Here is a 14492-nt window from a genome sequence, read left to right as displayed (position 1 = left end):
AAGAACTGCAGAATACAACAAAATGACTTGCAAAAACTTCTCTAGTGAACAAAATTGTGAAAAATGATTGTTGATTTGAATTTTTGGTTGATTCTCAAGGCTTCTACCCCACAATAGCCTGTTGGTTTCTTTTCCAGTTCATGTTTCAAACAAGCGAGGCCTTAAGTGAGTTTTGATTTGAAGAGACAAAGACACCTTTTGAATTTTTATTCATTTTGACCCTTTTAACTGTTTTTAATGGGCAAACTAACGAATATTAACATGGGATATTTTACAACTTTAGATGATTTATGGTAATGGATATAAGCAAGGGATACTCTAAAACTTTAGATGATTTATGGGAGTTTGTGCCAAATGAAAGGTCAGATGGTATTCCACAAAACAGACGAACATTCGGAAATATTGCATCAATATTGAGGGAGCAAAGTGCAATTGGACAAAAAATCTAACATTTTTTTTTTCAGCAAAATTCAATTGGACTTTTTTTTTTTAAAAAAAACAAATGGGAAAAATTTCCCCCCCCCCCCCCCCCCTTCAATTTTATATACTTTTTTCCGTACATTTGTTATAGATAAACTATTTATAGTTATAAATTTGTAATCTCCATGCATTCACATTATGCCCCCGTTTATTTCTCATTTTTGGAAGAATAAGAGTGAAAAATATAATCATTATAAACCCCACATAAAATATAGAAATTCAAATTTAATTGTTAGATGTGATGAATAACGATCATATTTTTCATTTAAATGAGAAAATAATGAAAATCAAACAGGGGCTATGTAACAACATTCCACAAAGTTGTATAATTAGCTTCCATTTGGATATGGATTTATAATATAGTTTACAAATTCAATCAAAATCTAATATTAATTTCAATCACATGATTCGCATGCGTAATTATTACTCATTATTATCCACAAATTTAGCCCCAATTTAAGCAATATTTTTTTATCCAAAATGCATTTTGAAATATTTTTTTGTTGGAAAATTTGAGGTTAAATATAAGAATCTCAATGCATGCTGCTGTCAAGATAAGCAAGATACAAGCTGTAATAACTTCTTAAACACGTAAATTTCAACCTTCAACACAATTTGGTAACTAGGATCACCGTAAGCAAAATGTTAACATTCTTCCTCTTCAACTAGGGGAGAAAAGCATCTTATTCCTGGTTTGCTTGAGGAAATAGTAATACAGAGATCATTTTGATGAATAAAAATGACCTTCAAACGTCACAAAACTAGTCAAAAACAAAATGCCAAAGCACAGTTGATCAATCCTTTACATCTGATATACCTTCTACAGAAATTTGAAACCTTGCTTCTGCTTCGGCCAAACATGGAGAACTCACTACTTTGCAAATGCGCTCGTCTCCTCTTCCCTTCCGTAGAGCAAGCCTTCAACATGTATAGAGTTGATAATTAGTCAACATTAAAATATGGCTTTGTGAGAATCTTAGCATATACAAACCTCGTTGTAGTAGCATGCGCCATAATGTTACCACCAATGGGTTTGACTTGTGGCCCAGCAAAAATCGCAGAACCATCCACTTGAGCAACAACTTGGTTGGTAATAACGACAGCAACACCAAACTACATCCATAAAAGATGGTTTGAAATTCTCGAGCCTGATGATTTTAGCTAACCCTCTAGACATGGACACAGAAACTACCTCGTCAGCTAATTTCTGAAGGCTCCTCAAGAACTTGGCAAGATGCATTTGCCTAGCCGAGAGTTCTCCCCTTCCTGAAAAATCTGTCCTATAAAGAGCAGTTGCACTGTCTACTATCATAAGTGCAAACCTGTGATTAAAATGAATTACGATGTCAATCACAATGTGGGCAGCTTTCATCATAGGCAAATCAACGAGCAAAGAATGACTAAGCATATGGTTGGGCGTGCTTATAAGTACTGTAGCCTCTACTTTTTTGTGTCTTAAGAACCAAACTTGGGTCCTAAGTCGTACGCAATAATTGTGGCTACTATCTATCCTCTTTTTGAAAAAACAACTTTTAAGCATGATCAAGCAAGCACTTATTTTGCCTATTAATAATGTCACTGAACAAATGAAATGCAGAGTGCAGGAATCAAGATGCACTTGAATTAAGCGAGACAATCCTTGCCACAATAAATTCCAGTAACATAGCAAAATTTATAGGTCACTTTCAGTAAGCTTTCCCACAATAAACATAGTACGTAGATATGAAAAAAGACACTTCCATCAGTACCCCAATTATATATCTATAAATAACTCATGAGAAGCCTTCTTGGATTCTAGTGTATGAAGGACAAATAGAAACTACCTTGTTTCCACCATCATTGAAGCAGCTTCAAGCAGCAGCCTAGATTGATGATCAGTGTTATATGCTCGAGCGTAGGCCACATTCTCCAAAACATCAGCACCATTCAACCCATATCTATGCATCAATTATCAGGAAAAGTTTAGTTATATAAAACTATACAAAACTGCACAACGAGATTCAGCTGAAGGAAGCTGTATTAACTTCTCTGCAATCTGTAATAGCCTCTGTGGCCTGAATGTTCCCTCAGCATCGATGTACATTGCTTTTCCCTCGCCACCCCCTTGATCTAATGGAAGCTGAAAACAACATTACTGTGCTTTCAATGATCTGACTGGATGAAATGTATATCCTCAAAATGACAACTATCAAGGCTCTGAATGCAAGACTCAAGGTTGTAGGAAGGAAAACCATAAAACTTTTCGTAAACACATTAATAAGATTCATATGGTTCAACTTTGTTATGTCTTTTAACATTTATCTGATTTATTACTGTGACTGTGGGTTCTTTAAATGAAGTTTCTTGACCTGACTGAGAGCATACGTCTCACTAAGTTGTATCTATTTTCTAATCTAGACATTCTTACCTGGCAAGTCACACACAGTGTATGGCATAGTTGAGTCTTTCCAGCACGGAACTCACCATATAATTCAGTAATGGATCCCGTTTCAATTCCTCCTGACAAAATAAATTGAGTCTGTGAAGCAAATCATAATGTATGACAATGATTTGTGGTCAATGAGAACCTACCTTCTAAGATTTTGTCAAGCTCCCTTGATCCAGAAGTTATTTGAATAATTTCAAGCCTCTGAGCATGGAGTTGGCTGGCACTAGTAAAACCCAAAGGCACCAACTTTGAAGCTGTTGAAATATGCAACATTGGCTAAGAGATATGATTCGTACCCACTGATTGATTATAAAATTTGTATAACAAAATTGAAGCAATGATTAGTGATCAATGATCACAATCACAAGAACAAGAATAACAAGATCTTGAAACAAGACACACATGCCTGCCTCAATGATCTTATCAACTTTTGCATCACTGATTCCTTTTATTTGCAGAAGCTCCTTCCTTGGAGAGTATGCAACAGATTCTACAGTACATAGGCCAGCATCTTTTAGCTTTTTTATGTCAATGGCAGCAATACCAGATGCCTTAAAGCAAAACAGGAAAAAGAAGAATCAATACCCACAAATATTCTAGATCTCACAATTAATCACTAAGATTGGCTGCCTTTAGTTCTTGAATCCTGATTTACATAGATATATAAATCAAGTCAACATTTGTTGAAAAAATGGAAATGGGAGATCATTAACAAAACGGAGATTTTCAATGTCTATTCCTCTTAGGCATATTAAACTCATAAAACCACCTCAATTCTTTTGAAAACTTTTAATCTTCACCACTTCCAAACAAAGAAGCATGACACCATTTCATCCCGTTACCACGATATACCTACACTTTTCCACTTGACAATGCTAATAAGTAATATTTACACAGCAAAAATTAACTCCAACTGGAAAAAAGTTTCAAAATTTTTCATGCATCTCACAAATAATGACGGGGAAAAAAAATTGTAGAGTTTGTTTTTCATATGTTCAGAGGCCATGTTTAAGCAGCAAGGAATTGGGACCATCGAATATGATTAAATAAACAGTATATTTATGCATATTACAAACATAGTGCTATCATTTTTTATCCTGGCACAAACTTTTCGTTCCTAGACAATCCATAAACATTTTATAGCATGCGATCTCCCAAAATATTAGTGAAAAGAATTACAAAATATTGACCAAAAAAAAATAATAATGAAAGTAATAATCTACCCAGTGATGAAGTTATAAATACATGGCATGGAATCTTGAGACCAATAAATAAACAGCCAAAAATTGATTAACCATTTTTGATAGTTAGATGCCGTTGACACTTTCTTCAATAAGAAGCAGAATCCAAAAACCAAGACTTCGAGGGCAAATTGGATGACCCATTTAATGTGATGTGAATGATATTTAACTCTTGGTTCATTAACTTAGCATCCGATTATACAATTGTGTATTCCAATCTCAAAACATTAACAACATGGGCCCCTTGATATTTAGGGTTCCAAATAGCAGCTCAAGTCAAATCTTAAAAATACAAGAGCCCGTCTTGAAATCTGTAATTCAAGAACAAAAAATGGAAATCAAATTGAAAAATTAACCGAGTAAGCAATTTTGGATATTGAAAAGCAATATAATCGATTAATCCTTTCAGATACCCATTTACAATTCTTGATTGATAATCGATGAATAAACTATGACAGAAGTAATATAAAAATAAAAAGAAATACAAACAAAAAGATTAGGACTTTGAAAATAAGATAGATCCAAATGCGAGTCGTCAAGAAACATAAACCCAAACTGAAAGAAAAAAATTCGAATATGGACCTGAAGTTGTTCAACAGGGAAAGGACCGTGTTGTATGTCTTCTTGTTCCTCTTGTTCTTGCTGTACCACCTTCTGCTTTCTCTGTTGCTCCATTTCTGTTTCTGTGTATGAGTTGAGAATGTGTGAGAAAGAGAGTGACAGAGAGGCAAGCAGTGAAATGTGGGAGGGAAAGCGAGGTTTTGAAAGTGTGGAGAGGCGCCAAATATGGCGATTGAATGAAAGGGAAGCTTCTGTTGTAAGCCTTGGCCCTCGTGCTTGCTCCAGTCAATGGGCTGAACCACAATTAAAAGGAATAATATGCTAGTTATATTGTACGTTTATAATGATATTCATTTCCCGCACATAATTTATTCGAAATGATTTCCCTCAATGCTAGGGAACACCGTCTTAAATACCTGATTTACGTGTAGTATCACCTCAATTAAAAAGGATAATTATCTAATTCCTTTTAGGAAAATAAGCCCTTATTTGATTCGCATTGTTTTTAACATATATTTTTTATTTTTTAATCACATATTTTTCAATAAAATAATAATACACATAAATTCAAAATTTTTTGTTATTTTTTAATCACACGTCCTACATCAATTTATTATTTCAAAACGTATTCTTAAGCCCAAAAAAAAAATGGGGCTCAAACATTCGCTAAAATAAAAAGCTAATTTTCAATCATAACTTTCACTAAAAAAACGTTGCAAATATTTTTTTTGAAAAAAACGTTGCAAAAATATTTTTTTTCTCAATCAATATTTTTTTCTAAGTCAAAAACTCCTCAAAAATGCATGTTGTACATTTTTTTCTCAAAAAACCATTCTTCTACATACTCATTCACACAATTAAAATATTCTACACTTAAACTCAAAACTTTTCCTTACTTTTTAATTGTACATTCTTGAAAAACTTACTATTTAAAATATTTTTTCTCAAATAATGAGCATCAAACAAGGGCTTACTTTGCCCCCATTTATACTCTATTTTAATCTTAATACATTTTTATCTTTCTTCATTTCAATCATATTTTTCAATAAAATAATATTATACGTAAATTCGAGCAAAACTCTGATCACCCAACTTGTATATCACCAAGGAATTCCCTTGCTTGTGTGATTCGCACTTCCCAGCAATTTTGGGCTACTTTTCTCTCAGCATTGAAATTCTAAGCACATCTTCTCCCAACTTCAGAACTTTGAAAGCTTATGGGTGAATCTATGATTTTTTTGTATGTCTGATCTAATGATTTTTTTTTTTGTGTTTTGATTTGTGGTTGAAGCAAGAGAATATTGGAATATTAATTTTATCTTCAATATATATTCTCTTAACTAAATATATGGCTATACCAATATAAGCATATTTGTTTTGGATGAATATATGAATCAATTATATTGGGGTTGAATCAAGAAATCAATGGATTGCATTTTGGATCTTTAATAATGTGATCTCTGATATAGAATAATGATTCAAAACACCTTGGGAAGGACTATGGCATGTATATTTATAATGAGTAGTGTTTGGGATAATATGGAATTGGAAAATACATTTAAAATCAAATCAGGTTATCTCTAGGGTATATATGCCGCTTGAGTGCTACCTGCCTAGTGCCTATTAAGCGTTGACTTCGCCATTCAAGTGGCAACCTCATGACAATGCTCCTATTGTTAGCGTTTGAGCGCGCCATGCTCGGCTAGCAAACAGTTTTGTTGCCATTTTTTCTTCTTGATCCATAGTTGACATCTTTGACTCATTCAAGGACTATACTATCAGTCCACAACTATTTTGACTAAAGTTACCATTGAAATGACCACGATTTTATATGCGAATAAAGTAAATTACAAATTGACATACTAAGACCTTTTTTAACTCATATTTGACTTTTACATTTTATTATTGTTGGATTTTATGCCAATAAGATTCTTCATTACAAGTAAAATGTTGTATCATTTTTAAATTAAATACTTACACACACTATGTAATTTGATTTTTTGGAAGAACATCATCTAAAATCTCAGTTCCATTCCCATATGCATAAAAATAATCATTTTTATGTAGATATTAGTGATGTCGTTTGTTGAATTTTATGCACAATAATAAAGATATGAGAGAGAGAGAGAGAGAAATTAACGCAAGTATTTACATGGTTCAATGATGTACCTACATCTATTAGGAGTGAGGCATAGATAATTTTATTTAGTATGAATAATAGGGTTACATCATTAGTATTTATACTAACACTAGTTCAAGTCCATACAAGACTTTAAAGCCCGTACAAGATCATTTCTCTTTCATTTCTATATTATTGCACATAAAATCCAACAACTGGTGTCAAAGTGCCAAGTTTAAATGGCGAGTTCTTCAGTTGCAAAATTTAATGTGATGAAGTTTGACGGATCTGAGAATTTTGGATTATGGCAATGAGGGTAAAGGATTTGTTGCCACAACAAGGGATGGTGAAGGCGTTATCTGGGAAGAAACCAGATGGTACGTCAGATGTTAACTGGGAAGAGCTCGAAGTGTGATCAGTGGGTACAATTCGATTTTGTTTGGCAGACAAGATCATATATCACGTCATGAGCATTGAGTCTCCGATAGAGGTTTGGCAAAAACTGAAGAGTCGTTATATGTCGAAGTCTTTCACAACCAATATGCATCTGATGCAGTGGTTGTATGAGCTCGAGATGCTGGAAAGTATCGGTCTGATTCAACACACCAATGTGTTCAATCAAATTATTAGCGATTTGTTGCAACTTGAAATTATTTTTGATGACAAAGATAAGGCAATGAATTGCTGTGCTCTATTCCTCATTCATACGACTAGCTAGTGACGACATTGACATGGGATGAAGAGACTCTCGAATTGGAGGAAGTTACATCAGCCACGTTGGCCTACAACCAATGAAAACTACGTGTTAGCTAAAGTTCACATGGTCAAGGGTTGATTGTGATGGGCTACCAAGATCATGGGAAAAAGAATAATAAGGGTAACTCTTACAAAGGGAATATGAGATCAAAATCTGGGAATATGAGACTTGGATTCTAGAGATGGAGATATGCTATCGATCTCTGCAGGTAATTCAAAAAGATTATATGACTCTTGGGTACTTGATTCAACTTGTTCATATCACATGTATCAAAATCGAGATTGGTTTGATTTACATTAATGATGCATCATGTAAGGTTATTAGAATGTGATCCATAAATTTTAAAATATTCGATGGTGTGGTAAGGATTTTGGAGGATGTTAGACATGTACCAAAGTGGAAAAAGAACCTAATTTCTTTAAGCACTTTAAACACCAACGGTTATTTTTATAAGTCCGAATGTGGGGCTTTAACAGTGAAGAAAAGGGTTATGATTGTGATGAAGTGTCATAAATTGGCATGGAATGTCTACAAACAATGAGAAATATAGTTGTAGGTGAAGTTACCAAGTCAGATGACACTCTCCTATGGCATATACGATTAGGGCATAGAGGAGAACGTGGTATGATTGAGATTCACAAGAGGAATTTGTTGAAAGTGGTAAAATCATGCAAATAGAATTTCTGCAAGTTCTATGTACTTGGAAAACTGTCTAGAGTACAGTTCAAAACGAGAAAGCAAAATACAGAAGGTATTCTTGATTATGTGCATTTTGATGTTTGAAGAACAGTGAGGGAGTTGTCGAAAGGTGGATTTTAGTATTTCAGTACTTTCATTGATGACATTTCTAGAAAAGTTTGGGTATATTTTATGAAGCACAAGCCTAAAGTCTTTGCTAAATTTATATTGTGGAAAACAGATGTAGAAAACCAAACGGACAGAAAAATTAAATATTTGAAATTTTGTGATGAGCACGGTATTCAGCAACACTATACAATTCGCAAGACACCGCAGCAGAATGGTGCAGTTAAGAGGATGAACATAAATAATTGCAGAACGAGTAAGATGGTAGAAGCTGAATGCAGAGCTTCTAAACAATTTTTGGGCAGAAAAGGTGAACATGGTATGTTATATCATAAACAAATCACCACGAGCAGCACTAAACGGGAAAGTTGCAAAGGAAGTTTGGACAGATAATGAGGTCAGTTATTCTAGAATGAGAGTATTTGGGTATCCGGCTTAAGTACATGTATCTAGTAATCAGAGATTCAAGCTTGATCTGAAATAAAAAAAGTGCATTTTTCTGGGTTATGTAAAAAGTGTGAAAGGTTACAAGTTTTTGGATCCAAAGGCAAGAAAGATGGTGATAAGTAGGGATGTAATCTTTGATGAAGCATTCCTGCTTAAAACTTTTCCAGATAAAGAGAAGCCCAGTTTAGGCGAAGGCAGCAACAAGACTCAAGTGGTGCAGATAGAGCTAGACATTGTTTACATGGAGATTAATGCTCAGGGAGAGGACAATTCTGGCTCAAAAGAGGAGTAGTATCATAGTATCGCTATAGATAGACCATGTCACACTATCAGGCCACTAGTGAAGTAAGGATTCGAGGATTCAGTTTTTTATGCACTCATTACCAGTAATAGCGATTATATAACTTTTCAGAATGCCATTGGTAATCAAGAAAATAGTAAATGGATAGAGGTTATGATGGAAAAAATTAAGCCCCCATTTGGTAATATTTTTCACCTCAAAAAATTGATTTTTTGACTATCATATCACTATTTCAACCATCTTTTTTAATTTATTCACTCACAGGCGGCCCCACTTTTCTCTCTAACAATCAAAAAATCAATTCTCATAATCACTATTGAACAGACCTCGAGTCACTGCATAAAAATGATACATGAGATTTCGTGGAGCTTCTAGAGATGAAGAAACGGGTAAGGTGTAAGTAGGCATACAGAAAGAAAGAAGCATTGTCAACAAAGGAAGGGTACAGATATAAGGCTCAGTTAGTAGCAAAGAGATACTTACAGAGGAAGTCAGTAGATTATGATTAAATTTTCTCTCCGATCATTAGACACTTCCATCAGGATTGTCTTAACAATGGTGGCTAACTTTGATTTGGAGTTAGAGCAGTTAGATGTGAAAATTGCTTTTCCTTCATAGTAGTTTGGAGCAGCAAATTTTCATGGAGCAGCCAGAGGGTTATTAGAACCCGAAACAGAAAATCTTGTGTGTAAAACGAAAAAGTCTTTATATGGGCTTAAATAGTCTCCACGGCAATGGTACAAGAAGTTCGACTCCCACATGATTCAGATTAGCTACAATCGTTGTGAGTATGACAGTTGTGTTTACTACAAAATTCTTGAGGATGATTCATATATTTTCTTGATATTGCATATTGATGACATGCTAATTGCTGCTAAGAGCATGAATGAGATAGACATATTGAAATCTTTGTCGAGCAGTAAATTTGATATGAAAGATTGGGACTGGATAAGAAGATTCTTGGCACGGAGATCAATAGAAATAGAAATGTTAGAAAATTACGGGTATTGAAGTTTAGCATGTTTGATGCAAAACCAGTAGGTACACCATTGAAAATTCACTTCAGATTGTCTAGTAATCAGTACTCAAAGAACGAAAAAGAAATTTTAGAGATGTCAAAGGTGCTTTATGACAGCGAAGTGGGATGTTTGATGTATGTAATGGTGTACTAGACTAGATTTAGTACATACAATTAGTGTGTTGAGCAAGTACATGGTAAATCCTAGCAGAGAACATTGGAGAGTTGTAAAGGGGATTTCTCAGGTACCTAAGAGGTACAATGGAGTGTGAGATCATGTTTGAGAGACAATATAATAATGTTTCAGCTCAAGGATACGTAGATGCGGATTATGCAGGGGACTTTAATTACAGAAGGTCCATACAAGTTATGTTTTCACTCTCGTAGGTAGGCCTATATGTTGGAGATCAATGGTGCAGTCACTTGTAGAATTATCCACAACTGAAGTAGAGTACATGGTAGCAACTAAGACAGCAAATGAATTATTGTGGTTCACAGGACTTGTCAAAGAGCCTGTCGCTTGAATGGCAGAGTCACCACTCACTAGGCACCAGGCAGGCAACACTTGAGAGGCGTATATATTCTAGAGATAACCTGATTCGATTTTAAATGCATTTTCCAATCCCATTTCATCCCAAACACTACTCATTATAAATATACATGCCATGCTCTGTCCCAACATGTATTGAGTCATTCTATATTAGAGATCACATCATTAAAGATCCAAAATACAATCTATTAATTTCTTGATTCAACCTTGAGATAATTGATTCATATATTTATTCAAAACATATTTATGTTTGTTTAGCCGTATATTTAGTTAAGAGAATATTCATTGAAAATAAAATTAATATTCTAATATTCTTTTGCTTCAACCCTAGATCAAAACACCAAAAATCATTAGATCAATTTTTTTTCCTAAAAAATAAAATAAAATTATACATTCACCTATAAGCTTTCAGAGTTCTAAAGTTAGGAGAATAGGTACTTGGAGTTTCAATGCTGAGAGAAAAGTAGCCCACAAGTGCTGGGAAATGCAAATCACACAACCAAAGGAGTTCTTTGGTGATTTACAAGTTAAGTGGTCAGAGTTAGCTAAAGTTTAACGATATCTGGACTAATTGTAAGTTCGCTTTTCTAGTTGATTTTACTAGTAAGTTTGTACGGAGATTTTTGGTATTGAGAATGGATTTTTCTATGTGATCATATATTTATTATTTGTTTTTGATCTATATGTTTTTGTGATTTGTTAAATTTAGAGCTAATTGGACTAATTAGTTTAATCATCTAAAAACAATAATCAAGTGACTTGTTATTGATTAATTCCGCATATTTATGTCTAAACAATTTCCCAACAATTCTTATAAACAAATTGTAAGTTTAGCAATGATGTTATGTGCAAAAATAAGTCAGACAACATAACGTGAAAAGTTTTAATTAAAAAATGACACATCATCTCATTATTTTTTTTTTTCAATTGTTTCTTAATCTACATTAACAAGTTGAATATGTTCCTAAAAATTGTGACTTTATATGTAGTTGAATATGTTCCTAGTAGCTATCCGGAAATTTGAGAAGTCTACCGCCTAGACAATCTACAATGGTACATTTAGCGCCCGTTTGTCCCCCTTTATTTCAAATTATAATGACAGGAAGAGTAATTTTTTGGAGAATGTCGATTAAAAAAGAAAGAAATTTTTCTGGGTTTATGTGTAATATTGTTTTATTGGGGAATGTGTGATTGATAATAGAGAGAAAAAAATGAATTATAATTTAGTGCCTGTTTGAACCACATTATTAAAAAAAAAATGCATTCTTAAACAGTGATTTGACATCATTTCAACCACACATTCTTCAATAAAATAATAGTACACGCAAATCAAAATTTTTTTCTTATATTTTAACCACACATTTTACATCAATACACTATTCAAGAATGTATTATTACCAAAATAATGTTGCCCAAACAACCCCTTAATGGGGAATAATGGGGCCACCAAACCCATATTTGTGCTTTATTATTTTTAAAATATATTTTTAAAGTTCATTATTAAGAACACATTTTTATATAATATAATATTATACATTATCACTACAACAAACTATGATTTCGCGATAAGTTTTTTTGCGACATACAAAAAGTTGTCGTAATAAGTGACTTAATGTGACACATTTTTAAAATTTGTCGCAAAGATTGGGATGAAAAAAATAAGTATCAAAAATTATAAAACGACATAAAAAGTTGTAGTGAAATGTGGGAAGTTGCGACAAATAATAAATAATGTCGCCAAAAATATGAGGGAAGTGCGGCGCCAAAATATTTTTGGTGGGAAATTTATGGCAACAAACATTTTTTCTTGCAACAAAATGCTTGTAATGCAATAGGGTCTCCTTTTGGCAAAAAAAAAAAATATTCGTTGCTAAAAATTCTATAGTTGGAGGAAAAAAGGCTACAAGAAAATATTTTTTTTGCAACAGACAAAAGATATTGCAGTAGATTTTTTACAATGCTCACCTATATATTGTAGACTCTAATATTACCGTAGAGTTGAAGAATACTGCAACGTGCAATGCATGCTGCAAAAATCCTCAAATGTACGTTGTTGTAAAATTTTTACGATATACCTCATCCGTTTATTTTATTTTATTTTGTAACATTCTTTACTTGCTGTCTTAACTTTTTTCTAATGTTATTATTATTATTTTTTGTAATAAGTGTTTGTTTTTTCGTCTAGCTAAATTTTAATATGTAATATAAATTTTTAAATTTTTTGATTATTTCTTATGAAGAACAAAATTTTTATAATAAAAGCTGTATAAAATTTCTAAAAAAATTTATTCCCAAAAAATTTAAGAAAAATGCATTAGACTATTAAACTTTCAATCACATAATAACTTATAAAAAATAGAAATACTAGGTTGAACCAATCCATTAAGGAAAATAAATGTCTCAACAATTAAAGCAAATAAATAAATAAATTATAGTTCATATATTATTAGTAGGCGTTGGCATGCTAAACATTGTTGTTGGTTCGGCTTGTTGTGGAGACATGTCGACTTGACTCAATATGAACTTATGCATTAGTGCCTCAAATTGAGAAAGCGTGGCATGCATATCCAATAGTTATTGCTCCTGCTTTTGTACTTGCTCTGGAAGGGCTATTGATTTAGTATCAACTGATGTCAAATGAGCAGAGTGGCTTGAGGCAGGTTTTGGACCATGTCCAAGTCCTCTAATGTAACCTCTAGATTTTCCTAAAACTTCTTGCATAATCTCAAGTTCAGTGGGGGCCTCAGATCCTTCTAGAACAAGTTGCTCTTTAATTTGAAGCATCATCTCCTATATACAAGTAAAGAGAAAGAAGAGGGAATATATGTTACTAATAGAATATATATAAAATGTCAATAACAATGAATAAATTGTTAATATACTTACATATCTTGTTCGTGCTTCATCGTTTACCCACCCTTTCTTCTCACTGTAATGAGTGTTATAATAAAGTTCTATTTCTCCTTGTGCGTTGTCTTTAGTAATTGATCTCTGTTTGAAATAATATATATCGTGTTACACAAATCTATTATTTTTTAATAAAAGAAAACAAAATATTACCTTTTCTTCAAGGTGTGCAACAAATGATTTTGATAAGCTATGATGATTATATTTAATGCAGTTGTGGCTAGCTAAATTGCATGTAGATAGTGCCTGCAATTAATTATATATAAATATAATTAACTCCTTATTATAATTTATCATTTTTAATTCTATTAAGATAACATCTAAATTACGTTATTCTAAATATTTACAAGTATCTGTATTTTTAATAAAAGTTACCTGAAATTCAAGAGTAGACCAATATTGACACAACCAGTCCCAATCATCTTACTTTATGTCAGTTGGACAGTTCTTCATTGCATCATCTAATGTTTTTCCATTGAAATATTTCTCTTTGAGTCCACATCTATAATTACGATATCTTCTCGCTAAAGTATCGCTCACACATTTATGGACATGCTGAATTGTCAATCAAGCTTGAATTTTGCCTACCAAAAATGAAATGTGTATAAGATTTATTTAAATATGGGAAACTAATAACTATTCTAAAAAATTTTGTAAAAATGAATTTGTCTATGACTTACCAAAATTTGATCATATAATTTTTTTTTCTCTTCATTGGGTATGTCGATCCAACTTTTGTAACAAAATGGAGCAAATGACCGAATAACGTAGCCACACTCACTAGCCAAACGTGCTCGCTGATTTCCAATAGCTCTTCCCAGCTTTTTAGAAATTTCCAATGATATTTTTCCAGCTGCACTTACGATATCATCAGTGCCC

At 33.0% G+C, this 14492-nt stretch overlaps 1 protein-coding gene across 1 annotated transcript; it reads right to left on the bottom strand.

The window, feature by feature from the left end:
• Nucleotides 1–1051: 1051 nt before the first annotated feature.
• Nucleotides 1052–5009, bottom strand: LOC111373917 (DNA repair protein RAD51 homolog). Its single transcript, XM_022996513.1, has 9 exons — nucleotides 4732–5009; nucleotides 3315–3459; nucleotides 3052–3162; nucleotides 2888–2979; nucleotides 2505–2599; nucleotides 2304–2417; nucleotides 1673–1802; nucleotides 1472–1593; nucleotides 1052–1398 (listed from the first exon to the last, which is right to left on the bottom strand). Exons 1-9 carry the CDS (start codon nucleotides 4822–4824, stop codon nucleotides 1275–1277), a joined length of 1026 nt encoding a protein of 341 aa, XP_022852281.1. The 5' UTR covers nucleotides 4825–5009; the 3' UTR covers nucleotides 1052–1274.
• Between the last annotated feature and the right edge of the window lie 9483 nt (nucleotides 5010–14492).

This window comes from Olea europaea, unplaced genomic scaffold, assembly GCF_002742605.1.
Source record: "Olea europaea var. sylvestris unplaced genomic scaffold, O_europaea_v1 scaffold1178, whole genome shotgun sequence".
NCBI lineage: Eukaryota > Viridiplantae > Streptophyta > Magnoliopsida > Lamiales > Oleaceae > Olea > Olea europaea.
The sequence above is the reverse complement of the archived record's forward strand: the minus strand, read 5'-3'. Positions and strand labels throughout refer to the sequence as shown.

Excerpts from the sequence above, each read along its gene's own strand:
- LOC111373917 (XM_022996513.1), bottom strand. The coding sequence starts at position 4,824 with ATGGAGCAACAGAGAAAGCAGAAGGTGGTACAGCAAGAACAAGAGGAA. Across the intron at positions 2,418-2,504 it reads CTATTACAGATTGCAGAGAA|ATATGGGTTGAATGGTGCTG; the intron begins GTTAATACAGCT and ends ATTGATGCATAG. Across the intron at positions 1,399-1,471 it reads GCGCATGCTACTACAACGAG|GCTTGCTCTACGGAAGGGAA; the intron begins GTTTGTATATGC and ends TACATGTTGAAG.